We start from the raw sequence: 26,132 nt of genomic DNA on the forward strand, positions 1-26,132 counted from the left end.
AATGTATGCAAGCCTATACTGTATTAATAATGTGGATTTGGAAAAAGGTGTATAATTTGTAATCAACCAACACTTGGAAAACCTTTAAAGGGGCTAAATACTTTCGCAAGGCACCATATGAGATTTGAATCAAAATAATCATAATCATATTTTAAGAATGAATTACTAAATTATACTGTGCTACAAAATGTGCTACAAAAGAAGACCCACTTTTACAACATTTTCGAGCAAAATATTTTAATATAAAGGCATCTTCAGATTAGTGACACCTGAGTTTCTGCTAATACACAAAGTACCCCCTGCAATGCCAGGTATCTGAACACAGAAATGGGGCACAATTCCCCTTTTACATTATGAAAGGTGTACATATGTGAACATTTATACAGCAAATCATTAACAGTCACATAATTCAAATGTATAAAAGAAAACCCCATTTTCCAGTAAATGTAAGAAAAGATAATTTATTTCAATAACTAAACTGTTGATATATTCTTTTAAGAAATAATTTAGTTTACTGATAGAAACACACATAAGGCCATATGGCATACTATTCAATTACTTGGACAAGCCAGAATATTTGATTATCATAGACCAAGACCCTTGATTCTTTTACATTATCTTTTCAAATCAGGAGTCTGATATTTTCTCTTTTCAAGTGTGCTTTCAATAGTGCTACATAAAGAACCCAAGCCCAGCTGATGTTTGCACTGAAACAGGCCAACCTCATATTTATAGCCTGCGTAGAGACTGAAAATGGGAAAAGTATTAAGTCAGCTTTGACAGTTGTGTGGCAATGTAGCTGTAAAACGTAGGAACTAGCATCACTAGGAGATGAGAAACAAAGAAAAGGACAATAGTGTTGTCAAAAGGACAACAGTGAATAAGAAACCATTTTGTCCATTTGGAATAACATCAAACAGACAGTCAATCATTTCCTGTGCTTAGCAGAAAGAGCATGAACCTATGATCAACGTTTGCCCAAAACATTCTTCCATGCATTGTATTTCAAAAGTTTTTTGTCTCTTGACAAGTAAATGATGAAAGGTATTTATGATATGCAAAATCTGAAACAGAAATTAACCATTTTTAAAAAAGCATTATATAAACCAACAGTAGTACATTAATGAACAAGTAAATCTTGTCAAAAGTATTGGTTTGATGTTATATTTGATCTTTTTCTTTCTTTTTTTTTAATATCAAGGCACCTACATGGCCAGGCTTTCTTTGAAATTAACAGAACACAGAGAAGTTCCACTCAGTCCCATCTGAAGGGGTCCATTATGTTTCATTGTCTCTATTGCTCCTCCCAGTATTGAAAATAACCAGTGCCTGTGCTGAAAATCTCATTGCTTCTACCATGGAATAGACAATTTTACAACTATCAGAAAACTTTGCACGTCTGATTTTCACAATGTACCAATAAAAGAAAATATTTTTACAGCCTAAAAGACGATGTTTATGTTATATATTGATACCTGGAATAGTATGGTTTAAGGCAGATTCATTACTTCCTGTCCAAAATGTGTTTCTAATCACTAACTGTTGTTTTGAAAATGAACATCATCATAATAATAACCCAAAGCAATTTTAAATATCCAGTTATCTAATGGAAATTGTTTATTGCCAAGGCAGAGATATTTATGGAACTGTCATTGTGGGAGAAATGATCTTACATCTCCACTATATATTATAACTGTTAGCAAATTTACACACATTCAGTACTCATTTTGTGCTTTACTAACTGCTGTATTATTGTTAATTTTAACTAGTCTGATTTGTTATAATTCATGGCCCTCAATCGTTTTTGCATATCTTGTTACAAAAATAATATTAGCCACCCCCTCTTTTTAAGTCGGACAATAACCTTTATGAACTACTTAGATCTTCATTTAAATCTGGTCTCAGGCACAGGTTTTAGTACCACATCTCCTTTTTGCCACAATCACAGTGAAAAGGAAATAACATTTCAATGTGCCGTTTTAAATGATGCTTGATCTGTTTGCCCTCTATGATTATAACAATTGATGTCAAAAATATTTTCAGCATTACTGGCTTTATGGCTCACTAGGATAGCTTTCTTTAAAGCCCCATAAGACATGCTGTATTAGTAGACATAATAAATATATTAACATGGAAATTTGTCCCTATTAATAAAATTATTTAAAACAAAGTAGGGCAAGGTGGTACTAAAGTCAAAAACACAATATAAAAGGCACAAGGGTCCATTAAAATGTGAATGATCAATCCTCAAAATGTCTTTGCAGTGCTGCTAAACAGAATTCATAACCTTCACTAAACTGCAGAAATGTCATATATTAATAACAAACACCATCAAGCACATACATGGCATTCTCCAAGAACAAATTTGTTACGTGCTCTCATTACAAAACCAAATTAGAGTGGTCCCTTAAAAATGTAAAGCTTGGATTGTATAAAACAAATAGACACCCCAACCCAAAACATGCACATGCATTATATAATTTATTATATACAACATTTGACAGAAAAAAACAAATAGACAATTTTCACTAAATGCACGTTTCAGGTTGAATGGATCAAATAAACAACAACTTTCCCACTTTGCCACTTTTTTCAGACATGTAAAAAATAGCTTTACAGGAATGAATGTTGAATTTACTCCCTGGATAATCTGTATGATTAAAGATGAAATGTACCATTACTAGGATGGTAATAAGCAGCAAAATATGTTGATACCATCCTTTAAATCTGATAAGTGCATGAATAAATGACAAAGCCCTTTGCAAAAAGAAAAAAAAAGATAAATAAAGAACCACAAGTAATCTTAAACAGCAGTCTTAACAGATGCTTGAAAGTGAACTTTACAATAGGTTTACACTGTAAAATGGTTGCTATCGTCTACAGTACATAAATCAAATTTAGCCTAACTGGAATAAAAAATATATACCACCTACCAAAGTTTAATATTATACATTTCTTTGGTCAGCCTTGACTACAAAAACTAGACAGGCTGTGTTTTTCCCTCTCTTGTTTATAAAATATGGGGACAATACAACAGACAAGGTGTATTGCACAAGGAAAAAAATATTGTGCATTGATTCAAAAAGGTTAAAAAAAAAGTGATAGAAAAGATTGAGTTATGATAAAATACTGCTAATTTGAACATAATGATGAATACAAAACCAACAAAAATAAAACATTCCTATTTTTTGTCATTTGTGACAAACCAATTAACACAAGGTGGGTGTGTGGCAGGAACGCAGGGGATCACTGGTGATGCATTGGTTTTCAGGATCCTTCTCACAGGGAAGTTGAAGGTAATTTCTTTACTCTTCTTTGAGCCAATATTGAAGCTTGTATAGGCTTCAGTTGAGGTGTAGGATGTGAACTCTTCAGTGCAGAATATGTAGCTGCCATTGCACCCTAGAATAAATATGAACACATAAACACCAATAATACAGAGTGTGTGCGTGATAAAAGTTCAGCATGATCGATTCATAGATAAAACCATGTTTGCAAATATTTAACTAGTTTTAAATTACTAGAAAATGTGCACCCAGTTTTTCATTATAATATTTGCTATAGCCTTTTGAGGAATGATGTACATATTTTATACAATGCATTATATTTTTAGGGAAAATTTTTTTTTTTAATATATAATAAGAATACTTAATAAGAATAATAAGAATAAAAATAGTGGCAGTATTCAATATAGAAAAATGAAATGTGCAATTACTTAGCACTTTAGACATAAAGGAGGTTGTCATGTCATATTTTAGAGCTATTATTACAAAGCACTGTATTATTTTTTACAAGGTATGTTTCTAGTCTCACAAAAAAACAAACAAAGTAGGTACCATGTTTTTTATCTTTAAAATGTAAGTTTTTCATTTTTTAATTTTAGTTATTATTTCACAATTATCAGGAGCTGTCATTTGCCCCAGAAATTTGCTTTCTTAAGTAAAGCTATTTTAAAAATATGCCTCACCAGTAGGCTTAAAATAAGGCACTAGTAGAAAAAAAGGAACAGAAGTCTTTAACATACCAAATATTTCCAACTTGAAGCAGAGAATACTGTATTTACGTATACTTATCCAAGTAAATAGCTGGCACACATAAAACATAACTAGCTTCAAAAATATCAAACCTATCCTTTATTTACAATTCTGCATAGCTAGCCCCTAAATAAGCTTCTTTTCATTTTCAAGGGTCCATTTCAAATCATCCTTTAGGTGTAGCAAAAGTTTTTCCATTGGTGATAGCAACCTACTGTTTGAATTAAGATTTTCTGTCTACACAACAGACAATTTCTGGAAGAAATGATTTAACACCTTTGCACTCTCCTGAATAAATGATGCCAGGACAGTTTGGCTCAGTAACTGAAACACCCTTACGCTAGCCTAGCTGACAGTTACAAGTGACACTGACTGCTGACCCTATGACTGAATTGTCCAGTCCTTACATATTTATCACACAAGACCTCAAGATAGTTTATGTACCTTGACAAGCTGAGCATCCTGGTGTTGTAGTTGGCTTTGCGGCAACTTGTCACGGTTTGTAATCCACCGATGTTTTAGGACCTGTTTGGCTGTCAGACGTCGTTGAGGGTCAACATGAAGCATTTTTGACACCAAATCCTATAAAACAATATTCCGTAACACATGAGACTATGTAAAATGTTTATCACCTGTTCTTATTTTAAAAAATGCTTTTACACTTTGTTAAAATAGTCCGTTAAGTCACTTTTTAAATAATGGCTGGGTGATGTGTATAAAAATGTAGCTAATGGAATGCCTCTATTGATTAGCTAATAATTCTTTGCATTTATATAGTGCTTTTCTCACTACTCAAAGCGCTCAGCAATTGCAGATTAAGGGCCTTGCTCAAGGGCCCAACAGAGCAGAGTCCCTATTGGCATTTACGGGATTTGAACCGGCAACCTTCCGACTGCTAGTGTAGATTCCTAGCCTCATAGCATTTGCCTTGTACATTTTGTACTATGTGATACAAACATTAAGTGTACTTGGAGATAAAGGAACTATATAAATGTATCCAATAACTTTGATTCTAAAAAAGATTATTTTATTTTGAATTGGCAAAAAGATTTTTTTGAAAGTTCCAACATTTTTTCTTCATTTTTCTGAACCTGTGAAAATTGATGTTGCTGTATCTTTAGTGAAATGACATGCTTTATTCAAAATAAAAATCACATTGGACTGATTCTTTAATACCTGTCTCACAACTTCAGTTTTTACTGTCATGTGCGGAATTTACACCAACTTTTCAGTCCATAATCTCCTTGTGATCCTGACAAATGTTCCTTTGATTAACTGCCTAATGCATTGTTTATGAGTATAAATTACAATTGTTCACCTCCCAGAGCACAGCATACTGTTGAAATTAATTGTCCTAAACCCTCTGCAGTCATAGACAGCTGACCAACAGCCTAGTGCATTGCTATGGCTATGCCTATATGAGTATGTGTGTGTGTGTGTGTGTGAGGTTATTTGCTCAACTTGCTTATATTCAACACACATTAGCAATACACACAGTTCATTCAGCAACCATAAGATACCAGTCAGTGGACATGAATGGAGATAACAGTACATTAGTAGGCTTTTAAACATTTCAGTTGACCAGAAAACTCCAAAGAAAGACAAACATTCACTCATTAGTGGCTTCATTAATAAAAAAAAAAACCATCTAAACAAATACAAATGAAGACATTTCCTAAAAAAGGCACACCTATTAGAGTAACAGTAGAGTTAAAATCAGAAATGTTTTTGAAATATGTCCTACATATTCAGTACATTAAGTGAAAGCTGAAACAATGACATACATCTTTGACATGATACCTGTCAAGAGGGTGATGTGCCTTTCCTAAATGGTAACTTAAAATTAGCTTTCAGGGTTGACAGTATGTATCTTACTATTTTTTAATGTAACATTATTATAATTATTATTAGCTGGCATGGCATTACCTTGACTTCTCCAATTCCTTATTTATTCATTACATGCAACCAACAATAGCTCCAAAGTATGGGTCATTGGTGTGAATTTGCTTGTATTCAGCACACACCCAAGACATATAATAACAGCTTCTCTCAGCATATAATATCTATTACATCATCAAGAAGAAAGCAGAAACAAATGCTTTCTGCATTTTAAGCAGTATTGTGAGGATTACCAAGTTTCCATGTAGATCAAATATATTAGCAGAACTCACAAACACTCTTTGTCTTTGTAATAATTAGTTAGCTAATTGATTAAACAAATGTGTTTTTCCAGGAGGGTAAATCGAAGAATTAAGGATTTGCCTTTTTTTTTTAAAATTAAGACTATATTTGCTACAAGATTCACATCAAATTGTTCTAATTTATTTCTGTGCTCATTTACATTTTTATACAAATTTTATAAATGTTTACTATTCAATAGCTCAACATAGATGGTAGTTATCACAGAAAATGCCAAATGCATTTAACAACAGTAAAAGCCTTTGGGATGTTCCTGGTATATGATCAGGTGCAACATTTTATGCCCTCTGCTCACAACTGCATTATGAATTGTACAATAGCAGAAAATACAATTTTTCCTCATTGACATTAATTTCTACTTTCAGTATAATACTTTCAGAGCATGTTTGATTGACATGTTCTATATTAATTTGTTATATGTTTAAGTATATTAAGGAAGCCTCTTTAATTTTTATGCTGTCATATTACAGACAGTTTTAAAACAAAATGTCTTCAAGTTTGCTCTCCTTTTAAAACACAAATAGTGCATCATTTACAGTGCATCTAGAAAGTATTCACAGTGCATCACTTTTTCCACATTTTGTTATGTTACAGCCTTATTCCAAAATGGATTAAATTAATTTTTTTCCCTCAGAATTCTACACACAACACCCCATAATGACAACGTGAAAAAAGTTTACTTGAGGTTTTTGCAAATTTATTAAAAATAAAAAAAACAAGAAAGCACATGTACATAAATATTCACAGCCTTTGCCATGAAGCTCAAAATTGAGCTCAGGTGTATCCTGTTTCCCCTGATCATCCTTGGGATGTTTCTGCAGCTTAATTGGAGTCCACCTGTGGTAAATTCAGTTGATTGGACATGATTTGGAAAAGCACACACCTGTCTATATAAGGTCCCACAGTTGACAGTTCATGTCAGAGCACAAACCAAGCATGAAGTCAAAGACCTCCGAGACAGGATTGTCTCGAGGCACAAATCTGGGGAAGGTTACAGAAAAATTTCTGCTGCTTTGAAGGTCCCAATGAGCACAGTGGCATCCACCATCCGTAAGTGGAAGAAGTTCGAAACCACCAGGACTCTTCCTAGAGCTAGCCGGCCATCTAAACTGAGCGATCGGGGGAGAAGGGCCTTAGTCAGGGAGGTGACCAAGAACCCAATGGTCACTCTGTCAGAGCTTCACAGGTCCTCTGTGGAGAGAGGAGAACCTTCCAGAAGGACAACCATCTCTGCAGCAAGCCACCAATCAGGCCTGTATGGTAGAGTGGCCAGACAAAAGCCACTCCTTAGTAAAAGGCACATGGCAGCCCGCCTGGAGTTTGCCAAAAGGCACCTGAAGGACTCTCAAACCATGACAAAGAAAATTCTCTGGTGTAATGAGACAAAGATTAAACTCTTTGGTGTGAATGCCAGGCGTCACGTTTGGAGGAAACCAGGCACCACTCATCACCAGGCCAATACCATCCCTACAGTGAAGCAAGGTGGTGGCAGCATCATGCTGTGGGGATGTTTTTCAGCGGCAGGGACTGGGAAACTAGACAGGATAAAGGGAAAGATGACTGCAGCAATGTACAGAGACATCCTGGATGAAAACCTGCTCCAGAGCGCTCTTGACCTCAGACTGGGGCGACGGTTCATCTTTCAGCAGGACAACGACCCTAAGCACACAGCCAAGATATCAAAGGAGTGGCTTCAGGACAACTCTGTGAATGTCCTTGAGTGGCCCAGCCAGAGCCCAGACTTGAATCCGATTGAACATCTCTGGAGAGATCTTAAAATGGCTGTGCACCGACGCTTCCCATCCAACCTGATGGAGCTTGAGAGGTGCTGCAAAGAGGAATGGGCGAAACTGGCCAAGGATAGGTGTGCCAAGCTTGTGGCATCATATTCAAAAAGACTTGAGGCTGTAATTGCTGCCAAAGGTGCATCGACAAAGTATTGAGCAAAGGCTGTGAATACTTATGTACATGTGATTTCTCAGTTTTTTTATTTTTAATAAATTTGCAAAAACCTCAAGTAAACTTTTTTCACGTTGTCATTATGGGGTGTTGTGTGTAGAATTCTGTGAAAAAAAATGAATTTAATCCATTTTGGAATAAGGCTGTAACATAACAAAATGTGGAAAAAGTGATGCGCTGTGAATACTTTCCGGATACACTGTATGTCACTGATTTCTTTTGTCCTTTGCACAGACCTGCTTGAACTGCACTTACCTTTAGTCCATTAAAATTAATAATCGTATAAACATTAATATAGAAAAAGTATTATAAGACCTTTGCAGCATCCGATATGGTTTCCCAGTTTCCTCCTTTTATGCTGAAATGACCACTTCCAATCCTTGTCAAGATCTCTTCTGGGGTATCGTCAGGTCCATTTGCAAATGGAGTGAACCTGAAATGCCAGTGAAATGATTATACTGTATAAGTACAGCCCATTTAATATCTTAGCAATGCAACCATCAGGTTGCGTGTAGTAGTTTCCATTCAAGCAAATCTGAATGGAATTTTCATGTTTCTCAATTACTGTATTTAGCCATGACTATAGGTACATGATTAAGTGTAATAATACAACTAAGAACTAAGTACAAGGTCATATAAAAGGGACTAACGCCAGTGTATTTTAAATTGCTAATTTTAATGTAGAATAGTCTCTCCTGTTAATATACCTCATTCTGAACCTGTGTGAAAAAGATAAACATATCTATCTACCTATCCATTTTCTTAACCCACTGAATCAGGGGAGGGTCGCGGGCAGCTGGAGCCTATCCCAGTAATCACTGGGTGCAAGGCAGGGAAAACAGCTGGACAGGGCACCAGCCCATTGCAGAGAGATAAGCATGTTATGCTTTCTTCTGAAATGACTTCTTGGTGAGGGTTATGGTTAGACAAACATTTTCTTGCTTAGATTATTACGATATAATGAAGAGTTTCCACAAAAATTCTGGCATGCTGACCTTTACTGTTATTTCTTAATGGCCTATTGTAAATAAAAAAGCATTAGCAACATTAACTTTCTCTAATAAATTTTACATCACATAATAATTCAAACATTATTTTATTACTAAATATTCCTTTGACTAAGCCCTAAAGTAAATTGTAGTATAGACAAGAATATAGAACTCATTGGACATTTCATATAGACTTTGTTTGCTAGACACAAGCAAAAGCTCAGAATTAGGAAACCTGCCACTAATATAACAGCAAACAAAACAAGTCAAGTCAAGTTGGGGAGCATGCACTGGTACAGTGTGTTGTCGCACCCACTACACGACAAAACAACTCGGATCCCGGATGGCAACCCCCCAGGCAGACACGTGGTCCAGTCCCACCCTCCAGAAATGACCCTCTAGCTGCATAGCCAGGTGTTACGTGGGCGACCCCTTGGCCTAGTCCAGCCACTTGGGTCCCCAACAATGAGGATCTTATGAGCTAGATCACCCTCTCGGAAACGCGCCACATGGCCGTAGTGCCGTAACTGACGGTCCCTCACAATGCAGGTATTGGGCCTCATTCGGGACTCCATGATCAACTGCTCATTCGATACTAAGTCAAACCAACGGTACCCAAGGATTTTCCGGAGAGACACAGTACCAAAGGAGTCCAGTCTTAGTCTCAGGTCACTGGATAGCGTTCATGTCTCGCAACCATATAGCAAGACAGGAAGCACCAGGACTCTAAAGACTTGGACCTTCGTCCTTTTGCATAGATATTGGGTAGCGCCACACACCCCTTTCCAGCGACATCATGACCCCCCCATGCTCTCCCAATCCATCTACTGACTTCATAGGATGAGTCACCAGAGACATTAATGTCACTGCCAAGGTAAGTAAACCTCTCAACAAGGTTGACACTCTCTCCGCAAACAGACACTGCTGATGGCTGTGCCCAAGAGGTCATTAAAGGCCTGGATCTTGGTTTTTATCCAGGTCACTCGCAAGCCCAGACACTGACTCCTCGCTCAGTGCCTCGAGCACCACGATCAGAGCTTCCATTGACTCCGCGAAGATCACAGCATCGTCAGCAAAGTCAAGATCCATGAATCTTTCTTCACCAAAAGATGCCCCACAGCCGCGGGACCCCACAACCTTACCCAACACCTAGTCCATACAAGCACTGAACTGAGTAGGAGCAAGAACACACCCCTGATGAACCCCAGAATCAACTGGTAAAAACACAGAGGTTCTGCCTCCACTCTGCACAGCACTCACAGTACCAGTATATAGGCCAGCCATGATATCTAGCAACCTCGAGGGGATCCTGCGAACCCTCAGGATGTCCCACAGGGCAGCTTGAAAAACTGAGTCGAACGCTTTACAAAAAATCGACAAAGGCTACAAAGAAACTCTGCTGATATTCGCGTTTGCGCTCCATGAGAACCCTCAGTGCCAGAATGTGGTCGATGGTAGACTTCTTAGATGTAAAACCAGACTGTTCCGGTCGCTGGCAGGTGAGCAAGTGATCACGGATCCTATTGAGGACAACCCTAGCAAGGACCTTACCCGGCACCGAGAGCAGTGTTATCCCCCTGTAGTTGCTGCAAACCAGGCAATCACCCTTCCCTTTCCAGATAGGGACGACAAGTCCCGTTTGGCATCATTCCAGCTGACTGGAAGTCTCCCAAATGGAAGCAAAGACTGCTTGCAATGCCAGGAGGACAGCCTTACCACCAGCCTGGAGGAGTTCACCCCGGATACCACACATCCCTGCAGCCTTTCCTCCCCTCAGCTAGTTCACCACCTGTGCAATCTCAGTGTGATTGGGTGGTTCACAGCTAAATGGAGGATCAGCCTCAAGAACCGTAGACCCAGAGATATCCAACGTCCTAGCCGGAGGATCAGCTTTGAACAACTGCTCAAAGTAGCCAGCCCAGCGGGTCACAACTGCATTGTCATCTGTAAGGACCGTTCCATCAGCCGCCATGACTGCGACTCTCCGAGGAGATTCGAATGTGTGTAATGCTTCGATTCCTCTGTAAGCAGGACGTGGTTCGCTAGACCACAGATGGTGTTTAACTTGCTCACAGACTCCTCTAACAAACACCTCTTTATCTGCCCCCAGAGATCTCACAGCCTTCCTTCTCAGTCCCGGGAACTGACACAAAACAAGAATCTTTCTTTTTTTCTTTTTAATTTCACTTACCCAGCCAACATAGTATACAGCAATATTCCCAGACTCCAGATATCACACCCTTCATCATAGCCTTGTCGTTTAAGAACCTAAAAATCAGAATGGCACAATAAACATGATCTCTAAGTTTCTTAATATATTTGGACTTCAATAGTCTGTTCAAAAGATGCAATACCTTAGCAACTGTTAAAGCAGGTCCAAAATATTAAAAAAAAAGTTTAAAATTCAGGATTTAGTGAACTCAAGGACTGTTTCATTTGATCAGCTTTCTCACAATAATTCAGAATTAATCTTAGTTCTCTATGATGATAATTAGTCTGACAGGAGGAGGTAAAATAAAATACCTTAAGCAGACACCTTTTGATTTCAAGTTGAGCTTCAAGTATTTCACAAAGCTCTTTTTGTGACTGATTGAGTGCTCACTAACATTTCTTCTTGATATAATCTACATTAATATGTATAGCTTACAGGACTATAATTAATTATTTTAGGAAATTATATTAAAAAAACAAACACAGCACATGCAAAAATAGCACCTTCTTCCTTTCCGTAATGCATTTGACTCATTTAAATCAATGAGGCAAACTGAATGTATTGGGATTATCATTCTTGTTATACAGTTTACTAAACTAGTACTGAATATCAGGAACTAAATTGCTTTCTAATGTATAAAAAGAAACATTCAGTGGTGTTTACCATTACAGGTACTTCATAAAATTATTAGTGAAATCTGAATGTTGATAATAATCAGACTGCAGGATTTACATATTTTCTTTGACCAAAACTGAATACATTTAATCTAACTTAACAGAACAATGAAAAGCACTATATTTTACATTAAAATCTATTGATTGTGGGATAATACACAATACTATTTAATTCCTTGTTTAACCTGTGCTTTTTTCCAAATTCTCTTGAGTGAATAACTAATAATTGTAGTTTTCTTCACACTACATTATTCATCTGCCTAGTCATTTGACAGCAGATAACCATATTCCATTTTTTTTGGAGTCTTAACAAAGCTGGCATTTCTTGTTTCAGTTCTGCAGTTTTTCATAAAGCCACACATTCTACACTTATAAAAAGGTTTATTGCACATCCCTCTCCTATTTTGAAAATAACAAAAAATGTACATCAATCTATGAACAGCATCTTCATGTAATAGAAGCATGCCTATCTGTATGCTAAATATAAGTGACCTGTTATGTAAAAGTCTCACTTTTCTAATTAAAAAAACAGCTGCATTATAAATAATACATTTCACAGCAACGACTCTGCTGAATGTCATTGTATATTAGGTGAAACACCATTAAAAATCATAAAGAATAACAATCTCACAGTATAACTTTGAGAAAGAAAGAGGAAAAAAAACCATTATGCCCATGGTATCAGTTTTTAGGCACCACTTGCTATTCTCACACTAAAACTTAATTTTATTTTTATAAACTGTTATTAATTTTTATTAATTGCATTTCAATGAATTAGACATAAAACAAATAAGAATTAAATCCGTGCTAATTCCATACATTTGTGTTCCATATCAAATCAAAATCAGCACCTCTCCCCTACACAATTCACAGGATTACTGTATCAGCACAAAAGGTGCTATATACAGGAGCCCCTCCTATATTTACAGAAGTCAAATACCACAACATAAGAGCATCTTACAAGATGAATTAATGGCTTAATAAGATAAGGAAAGAGGCAAGGACCATCACGCACAACATCAGAATTTTTTTCTTGAGTATTGTCTCAGTTGGCCTTTACTCCGAATGGAACAGGAGTCTCCCAGCTCCTTTAGCCCCTTAGTGGGGAATCTCAATGTGGACAGCAGGGTGCCACTGATTATCATAGACAGGTGACCTGGGGGGCTCTCTCTTAAAACATGAGTTGCAGAAATAACTGTTACTGCCAGAGGAAATACTAGGCAGCTGGCTTCAATTGATTCCAAACCCCACTGCCAACCCTGGAAGTTATTCCTAGGGTAGTTTTCAAGGTAGCTCCTGACCAGGGATCAAAAGTCCCTTTCAATCATAAAACTGTTAAATTTGGAGTTAAATGGCAAGTTAAACAAGGATTTAACTGTCAGGAGGAAGAGAAACTGGGCTTATGCAAAAGAGACTCAAAAGTGTGATTAAGTAAGGTTTTCCTAGTTTTGGTGTGAAAGCAAATAAATCACACTGAAAGGCAGACAACGCCAAGTAGGACAGCTATGAATTTGAAATGCAGTTTTGTTAACTCTGGGCTTCCTGGTGTTAATTATGGGTTTAGACATAAACTCGAGTGTTGCACCCACCATGTTTCTAAAAATTTGAACTATATACCTTGGTGTAAATATATAAATTGTTAAATCACTATTACAAAAGACGTAGACATCACTTTTTGTACATTTCAGCAGTTCATTTTCTATAAGCATAAAAAAGGAGAGTAAATGTAGTTACTCCTCTTTCAATCTCAAAAAAAATGATATATTTGTCTCATTGCTTTCCAAAAATGTAAAATACAGGAACAGTAGTCAGAGGTGCTCAAAATGTTAAGAAAACAACATTTTCATGGTTTAAAATTTATTATATATATATATTCCAATTATAATTCCACAACAAGATGTTCAGCACATTTTTCTTTTAATGCTATAGTTTCCACTCTGATTTTCCTTACCTCTGGTGCAACAAAGTTGGCAGTGTAACAGGGTGTCATAAGAAGTCCATTCTCTGCCCTAAGCTGTTTGGCAAACCCAAAATCACAAATACGGATAGATTCTGCATTGCCAGATTCATCCACATAAAGAATGTTACTTGGCTTCAGGTCTCGATGGACTACCTGCAGTAAAAAAAATTAATACCATGAAAAAAAAACAAAATTTGAAGAATGGACCTAACCAAACTAAGACCACAGAAATGAAAAGTTATTGAAAATTGCATTATCCTTTAGTTATATGTTAACAAATTAAAAAGACTGCAAAACATCTAGACATACAAATGTATTTTTGGAGAATAAAAAAAAATTAAAAACATGAGACACACAGTACTGGCAAAATACACATTAATAAGAACCTATTTTGTAATAAAAGCATATGAACTGTTTTTAGTAAATCATAACAGGGTGCGCCTTGAGTCCTTTCACTGACCAGCACAAAAATCTGTCTAATATAAAATGTCCTTAACTTTACAAAAACACTGAAGTAATATCTTCTGAAGGACAAACAGCCACCAAGAAGAGCAAAACCCTGAAAGGCAAGACTCTAAAAATATTTTGTTAAGCAATTCCCTAATATATTATAAAGGCAAACTTCTTACCCCCTGGGAATGAAGGTACTCTACAGTCTTTGTGATGGTGTACAGGACAGCACTGGCTTCTCTCTCAGAGAAGCACTTTTGTTTGAGGATTCTATCCAGCAGTTCTCCTCCTCTCATGAGCTCTGTTACCAAGTAAACATACTTCCCATCATCATATACCTAAAAGAAATGAGAGTGAAATGAGAGTGTGATTTGTAATTGTACATTTCCCTGATATACTTTGAAACTTTTATTCTTCAATAATTACTGATTCAGATTTTCTAGGCTAACAAAACTGTTAATTAAACTATTTCTCTACCACCACAAATTACAGTCTTCTAATATAAAAAGTAACAACACAAAATAGTGTGTAAATTGTTGACATGAATATTTTTCATTGATTTAAAAAACTGACACAATTGACACTTTATAGCCATAACTCTATGCATTTATCATCCTATGGCATCTTCAAAAACAATCGTCTCTAACCTGGGGTTGAGAAAAAACATTCTGAAAATGGCTTAAGATCAAACTGTAAAGTGCCCCTAAATTAACGTCAAAATATCATTTTGCTATCAGGAGTCTTTGATTTGAAGTATAAAATAAACTACACTACTAGTTGCAGGAGTTAAAAATGACATCATCTTTCAACTAAATACCTAGGTGCTCCTGTCCTCTACAATAAAGTATTTTTGTAAGTGATCTTTGTACTTACAATCTAGTGGAACCCTGTGACTTCTAATCTTTCCCTGGAGAAGGGTATGTTTCAAGTTCATAGTAATTCCATCAAAATGAGAATGCTCAGCTAGCCAGAGAGTTTTGAGCAGTATATACTGCATACAAACAAGAATGTACAGTAAGATGTCAGGATCCTAGCCTATGAATGATTCCAAATTAACAGTAGGAGAGTGAGCTTTTAGTGACAGGAACCCAAAGCTGTGGAAAAATCTGCCTGTATGTATAAGAGATGCCACTTCTGTCTCTGTTTGTAAATCCAGGCTGAAGACTCACTACTCACTACTATACCTGGAATAAAGCTATGATTAGATGTGCATACTGCAACTCTGTTTGTTAGTCATCTGTATTAAAATATAACTATTACCATAATCATGAATTGTTAATCTTTTCTATTCTGTTTCTCCTCTTGTTATCCTACTGTGGCACTTGGTGCCAATGCTCTAGTTTCTGGCCATGGAAAAGACACCTGACATATTGAGAGCCATGGAATCAAAGGATGAAAAAATTGTGATTATATTTGAAGGCCTGGTGCAGACCTAAACTGTGGAATGCCAAGAATGGGGTCAGTGGCCAGTTGGCCGAGGTCTCCAGGACTCTGACTGTCTGACTTTGTATGTTATAACTGACTCTGGACCTCCAAAGGATTGTTTATCTTCTCTCGGTATTCTGCTGACTGGACTTTTTGTTTGTCAGCGGGTCACAGCTTAACGAGAACAGGCATATAATGTTAGTTATTTAGTTTGGAACTGCTTTTGTTTTACAGTGTGTATAAACAAATCTGCATCTTTATGCATGTATCACATAATTAGAAATTTGTAAAGTCTGTAATTGTATTTTACCTGTGAATTCATGAAAAGTTTACAAAAATAAACTGAACTGAAATTAATCTTACAATAGTGATTTCACCATACAACTAATTTTCACTGTATAGAAATCACTACTGATCGCCTTCTAGGCAGGAAGTCCTTTTTGGGCTCTGACAAATAAGCATGTTTTAAATACACAATGACTTCCATATCCTAAACACTGTAACTAAACAAAAATGAGTATAAAAAATATTTATTAATATATAATGCTGACTCAATTATATTTTGTAAATCAAGAATTAAATACTAAAATGCATTTGTGTGCTTTCCAATTATCACTAATTTCAAAGAACTGATCAGCAGATTTGTGGTAAAATATTGAATGTGCAGAGTACTTTTCTCATGTGTTTAACATAGTATTGTACTACTGTTTTTTGCTCTTTGCTAGAAATGTTTTAAACGGAGTAAATTTTATCCAACAGGCACTGGGTCCATAAGGATCACAAAATACTACAGTGTGGTAAAGTCAGCTCAGAATATTACAGGTACAAAGCTCCCATATTTCAAGAACATTATAAAGGTACACAATTTCAAATGATAATTACAACTTGTTGGGCAATTACTCACAAGGGACAGCAACATTAATATATCCTCACAGGAATTATGACTTCCTAATTAATTGAACAATCTCTGGTAGTAATAATTTCATGGATAATGAAAAGTTAATTAATAATGCACAACCTCCTGCTCTATTATTGCTGGGCCTCTACAGAATTGATGATACCTTTTTATGTGCCCTGAAGGTAATAGACTGTAGGAACACTTGGGGCTGCCAGAGAGAAGTCTGGATGAATGGCCTCAAGTGTTCCTCAGTCCATTCCCTAATCCTGGAAGTAGTATGGACTTGGACATGGATGTGATACTGAAGATAGGTTTAAAAGCCCTACCGATCCTCAATTTTATGAGCCTGAACAGCTTGCCTGGTGGAAGAAAGAGTGGCCAATGTGGTTTTAGGAGAAGGAAGGGAAGGTGAGAAGGAGAGCATTGGTGGTGCTATTTGTAATGGGAAATAATGCAACCAAGTGTTTAGGTTGGCTTAGAGAGGCACTAGACTTTGTTATTTTATATTATTTCATTGTTATTGTACTTCTTCTGTGTTAGCTATCCCAGTATCGTTTAAGTATTTCTTAATAAACATCGCTTTTCCATTTTTACCTCAGATTACTTAGAATATCTGGGTTTGAGGACAGTTCAAAAGTACCCGCAAAAGATCACAACATGTAAAATATATGCAAATTCAGAAAGGCAAGCAGAACTCAGTCATCATGCATAGTTATTTCTCCTCCTCCTTCGTTCTGGTGAAAAGTACAGGATCACTACAACTCACACAACCCTGGCAAAGGAAAGTTTTTATCCTCAAGTCAAAAGGTTACTAGTGCTGTCACTGATGCTGACTATTGCATGACTGCAAATGGTGCATTTTCGTTTGTATTGTGTGGGGTAACTAGGTGTCAATCACTGTCCAAAACAGTTATGCACACTTCATACTTCAGTCTATTATATTCTGAGTAATAATATAAACTATATTTCATTACAAAATGTACAAGTCTAATTTATACAAGGCCTAAAAAATGGAATTTCATATTTACTTCAAATAACATTCACATATATCACAGGCAAGGAATCATTGTGGGGAATAATACTCCACTTCCTGTCTAGTCATTTTCCTTAAGGTGGCCGAGAATAGGACCTAGACCACTGGAATCAGAACCACCATCTCTACTGCTTAGCTAAAGTTGATCTCTGTCAATGAGTGGCCAATTTGGCAACTTAGATTGTATTGCAGCTTTCCTATGCAGCCTTGCCTTGAGTGCCGCCGGGTACATCATTATATTGGAAAAATAGTCTAACAATTTTACTTACATCCTTCAATGTAATAATATTCGGGTGCTGTCCATATCTTAGAAGAATCTCAATTTCTTCAGAGGGATCTCTTTTACTTTTATCAATTATCTGTTGAACAAACAAGCAAAATTACTGTCAGAGAAATTACTTTCACACGAATATTAGCAAAGAAAAAAGCACAATACAGGAAGTAATATGTTAAATCTGAACATGCATTTCATTTTGAATGGCATGTATGAATATCAAAAAAAATTACAAAAGCACCTGGACATAGCATCAATCTAACAATGAAAGTAAAAAACTAAATTTACAAACACTCTGAAGAAAGATTTCTTGCATTCTGATCAGAAACTGTTAAATGCAAAAGGTAACAAAAATACATAAGAAATATTTATTGAAAATTTGTAGAAAAATATACCAACCTTAACAGCATATTCTGAGTGAGTTGTTTTGTGAATACAACGCTTGCAGACAGAGTAGGAACCAACTCCGATATCTTCTTTTAATACGTATCCATCATTAAAATGTGAGTTTTTCCCATGAAGTTGCTACAAAAGTTTTACAGACCAAAGAGCAAATGAGAACATAATTCACAGAGTATTTCCACAATGATGTGTAGCCATTTCAGGACTGCAAAATTATTCCAATATAAATGGTAGATTCATTCATCAATTTCCGTTTTCATCTAATAAATGGCCATAGTGAAACTGGGACTTTCCTGGCAGCTCTGAGTACACAAAATAGGAACCAGTCCTAGATGAGATGTCAGTCCAAAACAGAATACTCATGAACATACTCGCAATGAACTAGCATAAAGTCGCAAATTAGCTTAACACACTGTGTACAGGGTGATTTTATCTTCTGCATACATCACAGAAGAAATAATAAATATAAAATAGATTTTAATAAAACATATATTGTGCAATAGAAGGTATTTTCATATTTATAGTAAAAAGACATTGAAATAAACAAAAAACTTAATGGATGAAACAACAATAATGAAATCCCTCCCAAAAGCAAAGCATTGCTTTTATGATTATTAGCAATTATTGTCTTTTGAAAGGCACTAACTATGTGCTGGCCACAAAGTATGTCCTTTTTCAGCCCTATATGTACCTTCAATCTCAAAATCAGCTAAATACAAATTTTACAGGAAAATGTCAGCAAATCAATTATAAAAAAAATATAGTTCAACTATTCACAGGTAAAAAGTTTGAAAGAGGGGCTTTGTTTGGATAGTGTTGCTCATAGACTATACATAGACAGGGATAAACCAATATCATGGATGAATTTTTGAAAGGAACACCTTAAAAGAAAAGTGGTAAACAAATTAAACTATATGGTTTTCCATATTTTGCAAATGAACTTACTGTACTTATCTTCCTTGCTTTAAAATTGATAGTGCTATTATTTGTTTTAGAAATAATTAAATAAAAGAAATTTTACTAAAAGAAAGAACAATTAGCTAATCGATCATACTTGTTAAGTAATAATTCTGTTAATTGTTTTTTATTGTAAAGGAGTTTCTACTTGAGTTTACTTTAAAATAATTCGAACCATTTCTAAAAAAGTTGTGTGATTTTGGGTTATCCTTAATACTTAATTATCCTAGTCAATCAAGAGTCGACTATAATCAAGTTTGACTAATTACAACACCACCAAGAGTCAATTACTATATTTTGCCATGCTAAAATCGATAAAATATCAATATTCATAATATATTATATGGTTACACTAAATGTATTCAGCTATTCCAGGAAAACACATTTTCACCAGTTTCAATACAAATATTTAATTACTGTAGTTCAGATCCATGATCCAAATTAGATTTGCTCTAATAAATTTTCATAAAATGTACCTGGACAAATGGGTGTGGTGATGGTTGTACTTGGACTTCTTTCCCTGATTCTTCTAGCATTGCTGGGGCAACAAAGCTGAACCCCCTAAAGAGCTGATGTGCTCCAGCACTGGGAGGAATGCCGGGCGAGTCTGTAATTAATAAGCATTGTTACATTCTATAAACCAGACTATAACACATTTATGTAATGCTGAAAAATGTAAATATATACAAAATCTCTAGAGACTTTGCTTTCCTGTACTTGACGGCAGTGTCTTAAAATAAGTAGACAGTTGAATTATTGTCACAGCTGTCTACCAAAAATGGTTGAGTCACTCTTACCAAGGGTTATAAAAGAAAGTCTTTATAAACAGGCAGGAATAAGTTACAGAAGACATACACAGTTTGGTTGTTCTATTCTAATCTTGGTCTGGTAAACAACTAATGTGACTCACCAAAAATTAAATAATATTTGAATATTTGTTTAATTTATGCAAATCTTTATACCTTTTGGTGTTCTTGAAGTGAACTCAGAATCAAAGTAAAAGGTGTCATCTGGTCTTGCCACAGCTGGTTGGAATGGTGGTTTAATTTCCCTTCGATACAGTTTCTAAAAAGGAGTATTTTAAGATCCACTAATGTGAGAGCATGGAAAGGCAAAGACGACAAACTGATGAAACTGCTTCAGACTTCAACAAGCTGATCAAAATGCAATGCTCTGTTATGCAGATCTCTTATTTTGTTGTCACAGACGGTAATAAATATATTGTTGTACTAGGTATCTTAAAATTTTCTTATTATTACAAATTATAGCACTAAAGAGAGTCCAGAATCAAGAAATCATAGTAGATAAATAAAATAATAAATAATAGCAAAAAAAAAAATAAATGTGTACATAGACAACATTTTTGCATCCTACGAACAATTACATTCCAAATTTAACTTACCAGCAACACATTTCTTTCACTACCTTCAAATTTGAAACTTTGTTAAACAGAACCTGTCCAGTGTTCCTCACCTCCCACCTACCGCTATACTGGAAAATATATTGCTCAGTCTCGAGAACGCAGACAGCATTTCTGTAATATATAAAATTATTTTACAGTCCCTCCCTTTCAAAGATCCAAGAGAACAGTGGGAAAAGGATCTCTTACTCAATATTTCAGAAAAGAGAAATAGAAAGAGCACAGAATTCACTCGAGCTCCATATGCACAAAGCATAGAATTATTTAACTTAAAATTATATAACCAAGCGCATCTCTCTCGTTTAAAATTGTCCAAAATGTTTTCAGGGCAAGATCCAACCTGCGAACGCTGCAATCAAGCTCCGGCCTCACATGTTTTGGGCCTGTACCAAATTAACATCATTTTAAATCAAAATCTTTAAATGTCTTTCAGACAGCTTGGATGTCACAATCCCTCCTAATCCACTAACAGCTGTGTTTGGTGTACTTCTAACTGTAATTGCCTTTACTACACTACTGGCACATAGATTAATCTTGCTCAATTGGAAGAATCCTAACTCACCTATTCTAAGTCAGTGGGTAACTGATGTTATATACTATTTGAAACTGGAAAAAATCTAATTTGCGCTTAGAGGATCTATACAAAACTTTTTCAAAACCTGGCAGGATCTAATCAATAACATTTTAGAATAAGCATTTAAATTGAGGAAGCAGGTTCTCTCCCCTCTTTTACGCCATTTATCTTTATTCATGTATTATTTTATCTATTCATTTGTCTTTACTAGCATAAAGGTTTACACTGCTGGCCTACCTCTCTTTCTCAGGGGTGGGGGTTGATTTGTTTCAAAACTTTCTTTTTTCTTCTTTTTGTAAAACTCAAGTTATGTGTATGGAGTGTTATTTGATCTTAATAAATTCAATAAAATTTTTTAAAAAATTAAAAAAAAAAAAAGATCACATTTTGTTGGAGATGAATAATCTCACCATAGTTTAACAACCATTTATATTGCAGTAAATACAGACGCACATAATTTGAAAAGAAAAAAAAAATTCCCTTTAACCCTCATTGAAATCTTGAAAAGTGACTCGTGCTGTTTAACAAAACTGAATACACAATGTATATATCCAAATAAACAAATAATACCGCATTTACCCGTGTACCACGCGCACATTTTATCCTGAAAATTGGCATTAGAAAATCAGGTGCGCGTCATACATGAGGACATTTTTTTCTGTAATGTTTACTTCTTCTGCTTGGGCTTTCTCGCTCACTCTCTCTCTCTCGTTTGCAGGCGTGCACTCCCTCTCTCGTTCGCTCGCGTTTTCTCTCTCTCTCGCTCGTTCGCGCGCGCTCTCTCCCTCTCTAGTCATGCAACAAAAATAGAACAGCATTTCACGGAAAATGTGCCCTAAACTCTTCCTATACAATCACAACGCGCGTCGTACACGGGGAAAATTTTTTTCGTGATTTTCTTTGCAAAAATTAGGGTGCGCGTCTTACACTAAGGCACGTGTTACACGAGTAAATACGGTATACAGATTTCTTACTTTAAACCCCGTATATATGTTAAAATACATGTAACATTTAAATTGTGTAATACAATATTGCACAAATGTTGTCCTATTTTCTACTTTTTTCATAAATGGCATTCTAATTGGCCAGTAATAATCAATTTATCAGGAAACAGAAAATATCAGGCATTTCACTGTAAAGAAAAAAAAAGACAAAATGATGTTAAAAAAAAACATCTATTCTATTTATACATACATTCCAATCTATTGTTGAAAAGAAAGGATGCCTTTTAATTTCTTCAGCACCATCAGACCCAGATCCTACATAAATAAATATTAAAGAAAATTACAAATGACTGACAATTTCAATTACTTCTTTTATGTATAGTACATGAAATGCAAATAAAAAATGTTTTTGAACAACTCTGATAATGCTCACTGTTAGAACATAAGATCATAAGAAATTTGACAAATGAGAGGATACCATTCAGTGCATCAATTCTGCTTGTTTAGCTAGTAGCTAAGCTGTCCCAACTTAAAGGTTAAAAGTACTACTTTATATACGCATTACTTTCTTGCTCAGCAGCAGTCTTTTAGGTGATGGTCATAAGCAGGTAGGTCAATACATAATAGTCATAGATATTATCAATGCAAATTATTGTTAGCAATCCTGGGAACAGTTCTTATTTATTCTTAATTTATAATAATAAATTATTATAATATTATAATATTTTGAAATGCATATTAATGAATTATAACATTAAAGTAATTCTTTAAAATAATTCACAAGTGCTTAAAAATCAAATATAGCGATTTTGCAAGTCATTTATACTACAATGTAGGTTTACAATTTTTTTTTTAGTTTTTATTTTAAACAAAATGTATTACCAGTAGTAACTTGACATGTGTTACTTATTACCTATGGTATAATCACACACCAATTAAATAACATACTTCTAAATTTCATCACTGTATCAAATTTTTAATAAAGAACAAGAAATGTGCAAATGTGTGTGAAGTTATATGCATAAAGTTCAAAGAAAAATTCAATACTCTTGAAATATTCTGTACCTACCTAATCGGTTGGCTGGATTCCTCTTAAAAAGAGCTCTTAGTAAACTCTGTGCTTCAGCACTCAAGAACTGGGGCATTCCTAGTTTTGCTCTGTGCAGCAGACAAGGGAAAACTCCATTATGTTTATGGCATATGGAATGTAACAGAAACAGCAGCTAGTGTGGCAGTGTAAATAAACAATGGAGAAGTGCACAAGAATAATCAAACAACTTCACACAAACAGCAAATCAAATCAACTAACTAATTTCAAAAGTTTTCTTACTTCAGAATGAGATTCATTGTTTCTTTTCTGTCCTTTCCTTGGAAGGGCAAGGACCCTGTCAGCATTTCAAACTATATGAGGGAAAAACACAAAAACATAATTCTTACCAACAAATAAATAAGTTACAATTACATTTACAAATACTGACTCACACATGCAGATTTGAATTTTATACTGATATTTTAGCACTAATTAAATAAATAAAATAAAACATTGTGTCAAACCAAGACTACCATAAAACCTTGCAGCAACATCCAGAAGCAAATAATGATGTTTAAGATCTCATTAAATCTCAAACAGCTTTACAATTCTTAAAGTAAAATGGTGAGACAAAATATACACAATATATTTTAAATAATGAATACTCTAAGATTATGGAGTTGACTTGAGTATAATTTTCAATATACACACCTAGGTTTATGAACATAGTTTTAGTCCATAAATCACGTGCCGATTTGCCTGTACAATATCACAGGCATGTTCACTACTGTCAACAGCAGGGACAGGCGAACTGATCGTGATGATCATTCTTGAACTTTTTGAATTCACGCAGCACTTTGCAGAAGCAATGTTGTTTCATTACTATGCTGAAAGTCAATAATGGATTTCTTTTCCTATTACAACCTCATCACCCAAAAAAATGGATATAACATGTTGGTCTTCTTAGAGACATACAGAAAGGGAAAGGGCCATGTTAACAACAGTTTACTCCGCCACCAATTTACCACATCAGTTTGGACTTGTAAAGCAGCAACTTACCAAACCAGGCTTCACATGTGCATATGCAACTACCACAGCAGCCAACAGTAAAAAAGAAGTCATATAATTATTTCAGATACTTCTGCACTTAACCCTTGTATACTGGAAAATACTGTATTGAATGAAAAATTATTCTCTTACAAAATCATGCTCTAGGTATTTATGGAGGAGCAGTACACCAAAAAAAGCTAATCATGTGTCTCAATAACTGAAATAATATAATTCTATTTTTTTCTAGTTCTGAAGTAACTTTCACTGTTATTTTTCATCTGCAGATGCATGCTAATGTGCCACAACTCTTTCTGTGCCATATTACTATCTATCTTAAATGAATTACACAGTTTACCAAAGAATTAGTAAAAATTAGTAAAGAAACTTTTTCTCTTATGTTCTACATTTAGAAAAGTTAAATTATGCTACAATAAAAGCACATTTAAAGTCATTCACAAATAACAGGAGAAATAAACCGGGAATGATCAGAGCAAGAAGCAAGAAACACTACAGCGTGATCTGTTGACAGAGAAACAATGCCACACAGGTGATAATGGTGGTGTGATGGTTAGCATGCTTGCCTTTTAAGCAAGAAATGTTGGCTCAATTTCTGCCCATTGTATTTATGTTTCTTTTTACTCAAGCATTTATCTTTCTTTGTTCCCTGTGACCATATTGTCTCCAGAGTTACTTGTTGCAATTTGTGGTTCTTTGCACCAGAAGGAAAAAATAAGAATACTGTATACAAATAGGATTTCCAATACTAATAGTTTCAAACTAAATACAATTAGCTTAAAGGTAATAAATCTGGGTGCAGGAGCAGCAGTTTTAAGAGTGTTGTCAAAGACTGTGGTGGTAGTGAAGTGGGAGATAAGCCAGCAGAAAAACAACTGTTCATTTACTAGTCACAAGCTTAGGGTAGTAACTGAAAGAATAAGGCTACGATGACAAGCAACTGAATGAGGTTCCTGAACAGGTTGCTGAACACATGCTGCATGATAGGGCGAGGGGCTCAAAAATATGGGGGGAGTTTGGTGTAGAACCACTGCTTCTCTGGATCAAGAGGTGCTATACAAGGTTATTTGAGCATGTAGTTTGGATGCCCCCTAAACACTTCCCTTAGGAGGCATACAGGACAGCGGCAAAAGACTGAAGTGCAGAGCGAAGACGTGGTTGAAGGATTAAAATTCTGTTCTATCCTGGGAGTATCCATGTGGGGATGGATCAAGCAGATGGGGATAGGAAGGCCAGGAGAGCACAGCACAGTTCTATCTTCATTTAATACTCTACACATAATTTTAAAAAGATCTCCTCAATTGTTTTTTAAATCCAATTAAGCTTGGAATACAAGGCTAAATTATAGCCCTCTTTAACAGCTTTTGCCAAAATGTATCTGAAAAATGTAGGTTTGCTTTTAAAATACTCCAAAATATATTTTATAAAAATATCTGGAACAGTGGGTGGCACGGTGGCGCAGTGGGTAGCGCTGCTGCCTCGCAGTTGGGAGATCTGGGGACCTGGGTTCGCTTCCCGGGTCCTCCCTGCGTGGAGTTTGCATGTTCTCCCCGTGTCTGCGTGGGTTTCCTCCGGGCGCTCCGGTTTCCTCCCACAGTCCAAAGACATGCAGGTTAGGTGGATTGGTGTTCCT

At 35.6% G+C, this 26,132-nt stretch overlaps 1 protein-coding gene across 4 annotated transcripts in view; it reads right to left on the minus strand.

Moving 5' to 3' along the window:
- Window positions 1–220: 220 nt before the first annotated feature.
- The window catches only part of LOC114665047 (ribosomal protein S6 kinase 2 alpha), a 254,431-nt gene continuing 228,519 nt past the window's right edge, over window positions 221–26,132 (minus strand). For all 4 annotated transcript variants that reach the window (XM_051919087.1, XM_051919088.1, XM_051919089.1 and 1 more), the window contains 13 exons: window positions 23,735–23,805; window positions 23,474–23,562; window positions 22,655–22,719; window positions 20,429–20,531; window positions 19,943–20,073; window positions 18,507–18,632; window positions 18,103–18,192; window positions 14,657–14,815; window positions 14,019–14,180; window positions 11,373–11,449; window positions 8,508–8,625; window positions 4,479–4,616; window positions 221–3,402 (listed from right to left, as the gene is read on the minus strand). In XM_051919087.1, the coding sequence (XP_051775047.1) occupies window positions 3,280–3,402; window positions 4,479–4,616; window positions 8,508–8,625; window positions 11,373–11,449; window positions 14,019–14,180; window positions 14,657–14,815; window positions 18,103–18,192; window positions 18,507–18,632; window positions 19,943–20,073; window positions 20,429–20,531; window positions 22,655–22,719; window positions 23,474–23,562; window positions 23,735–23,805 (1,452 nt within the window). In that variant the 3' untranslated portion in view covers window positions 221–3,279. The remainder of the gene's footprint in view (window positions 3,403–4,478; window positions 4,617–8,507; window positions 8,626–11,372; window positions 11,450–14,018; window positions 14,181–14,656; window positions 14,816–18,102; window positions 18,193–18,506; window positions 18,633–19,942; window positions 20,074–20,428; window positions 20,532–22,654; window positions 22,720–23,473; window positions 23,563–23,734; window positions 23,806–26,132) is intronic.

Source organism: Erpetoichthys calabaricus, chromosome 14, assembly GCF_900747795.2.
Source record: "Erpetoichthys calabaricus chromosome 14, fErpCal1.3, whole genome shotgun sequence".
Classification (NCBI taxonomy): Eukaryota; Metazoa; Chordata; class Cladistia; order Polypteriformes; family Polypteridae; genus Erpetoichthys; species Erpetoichthys calabaricus.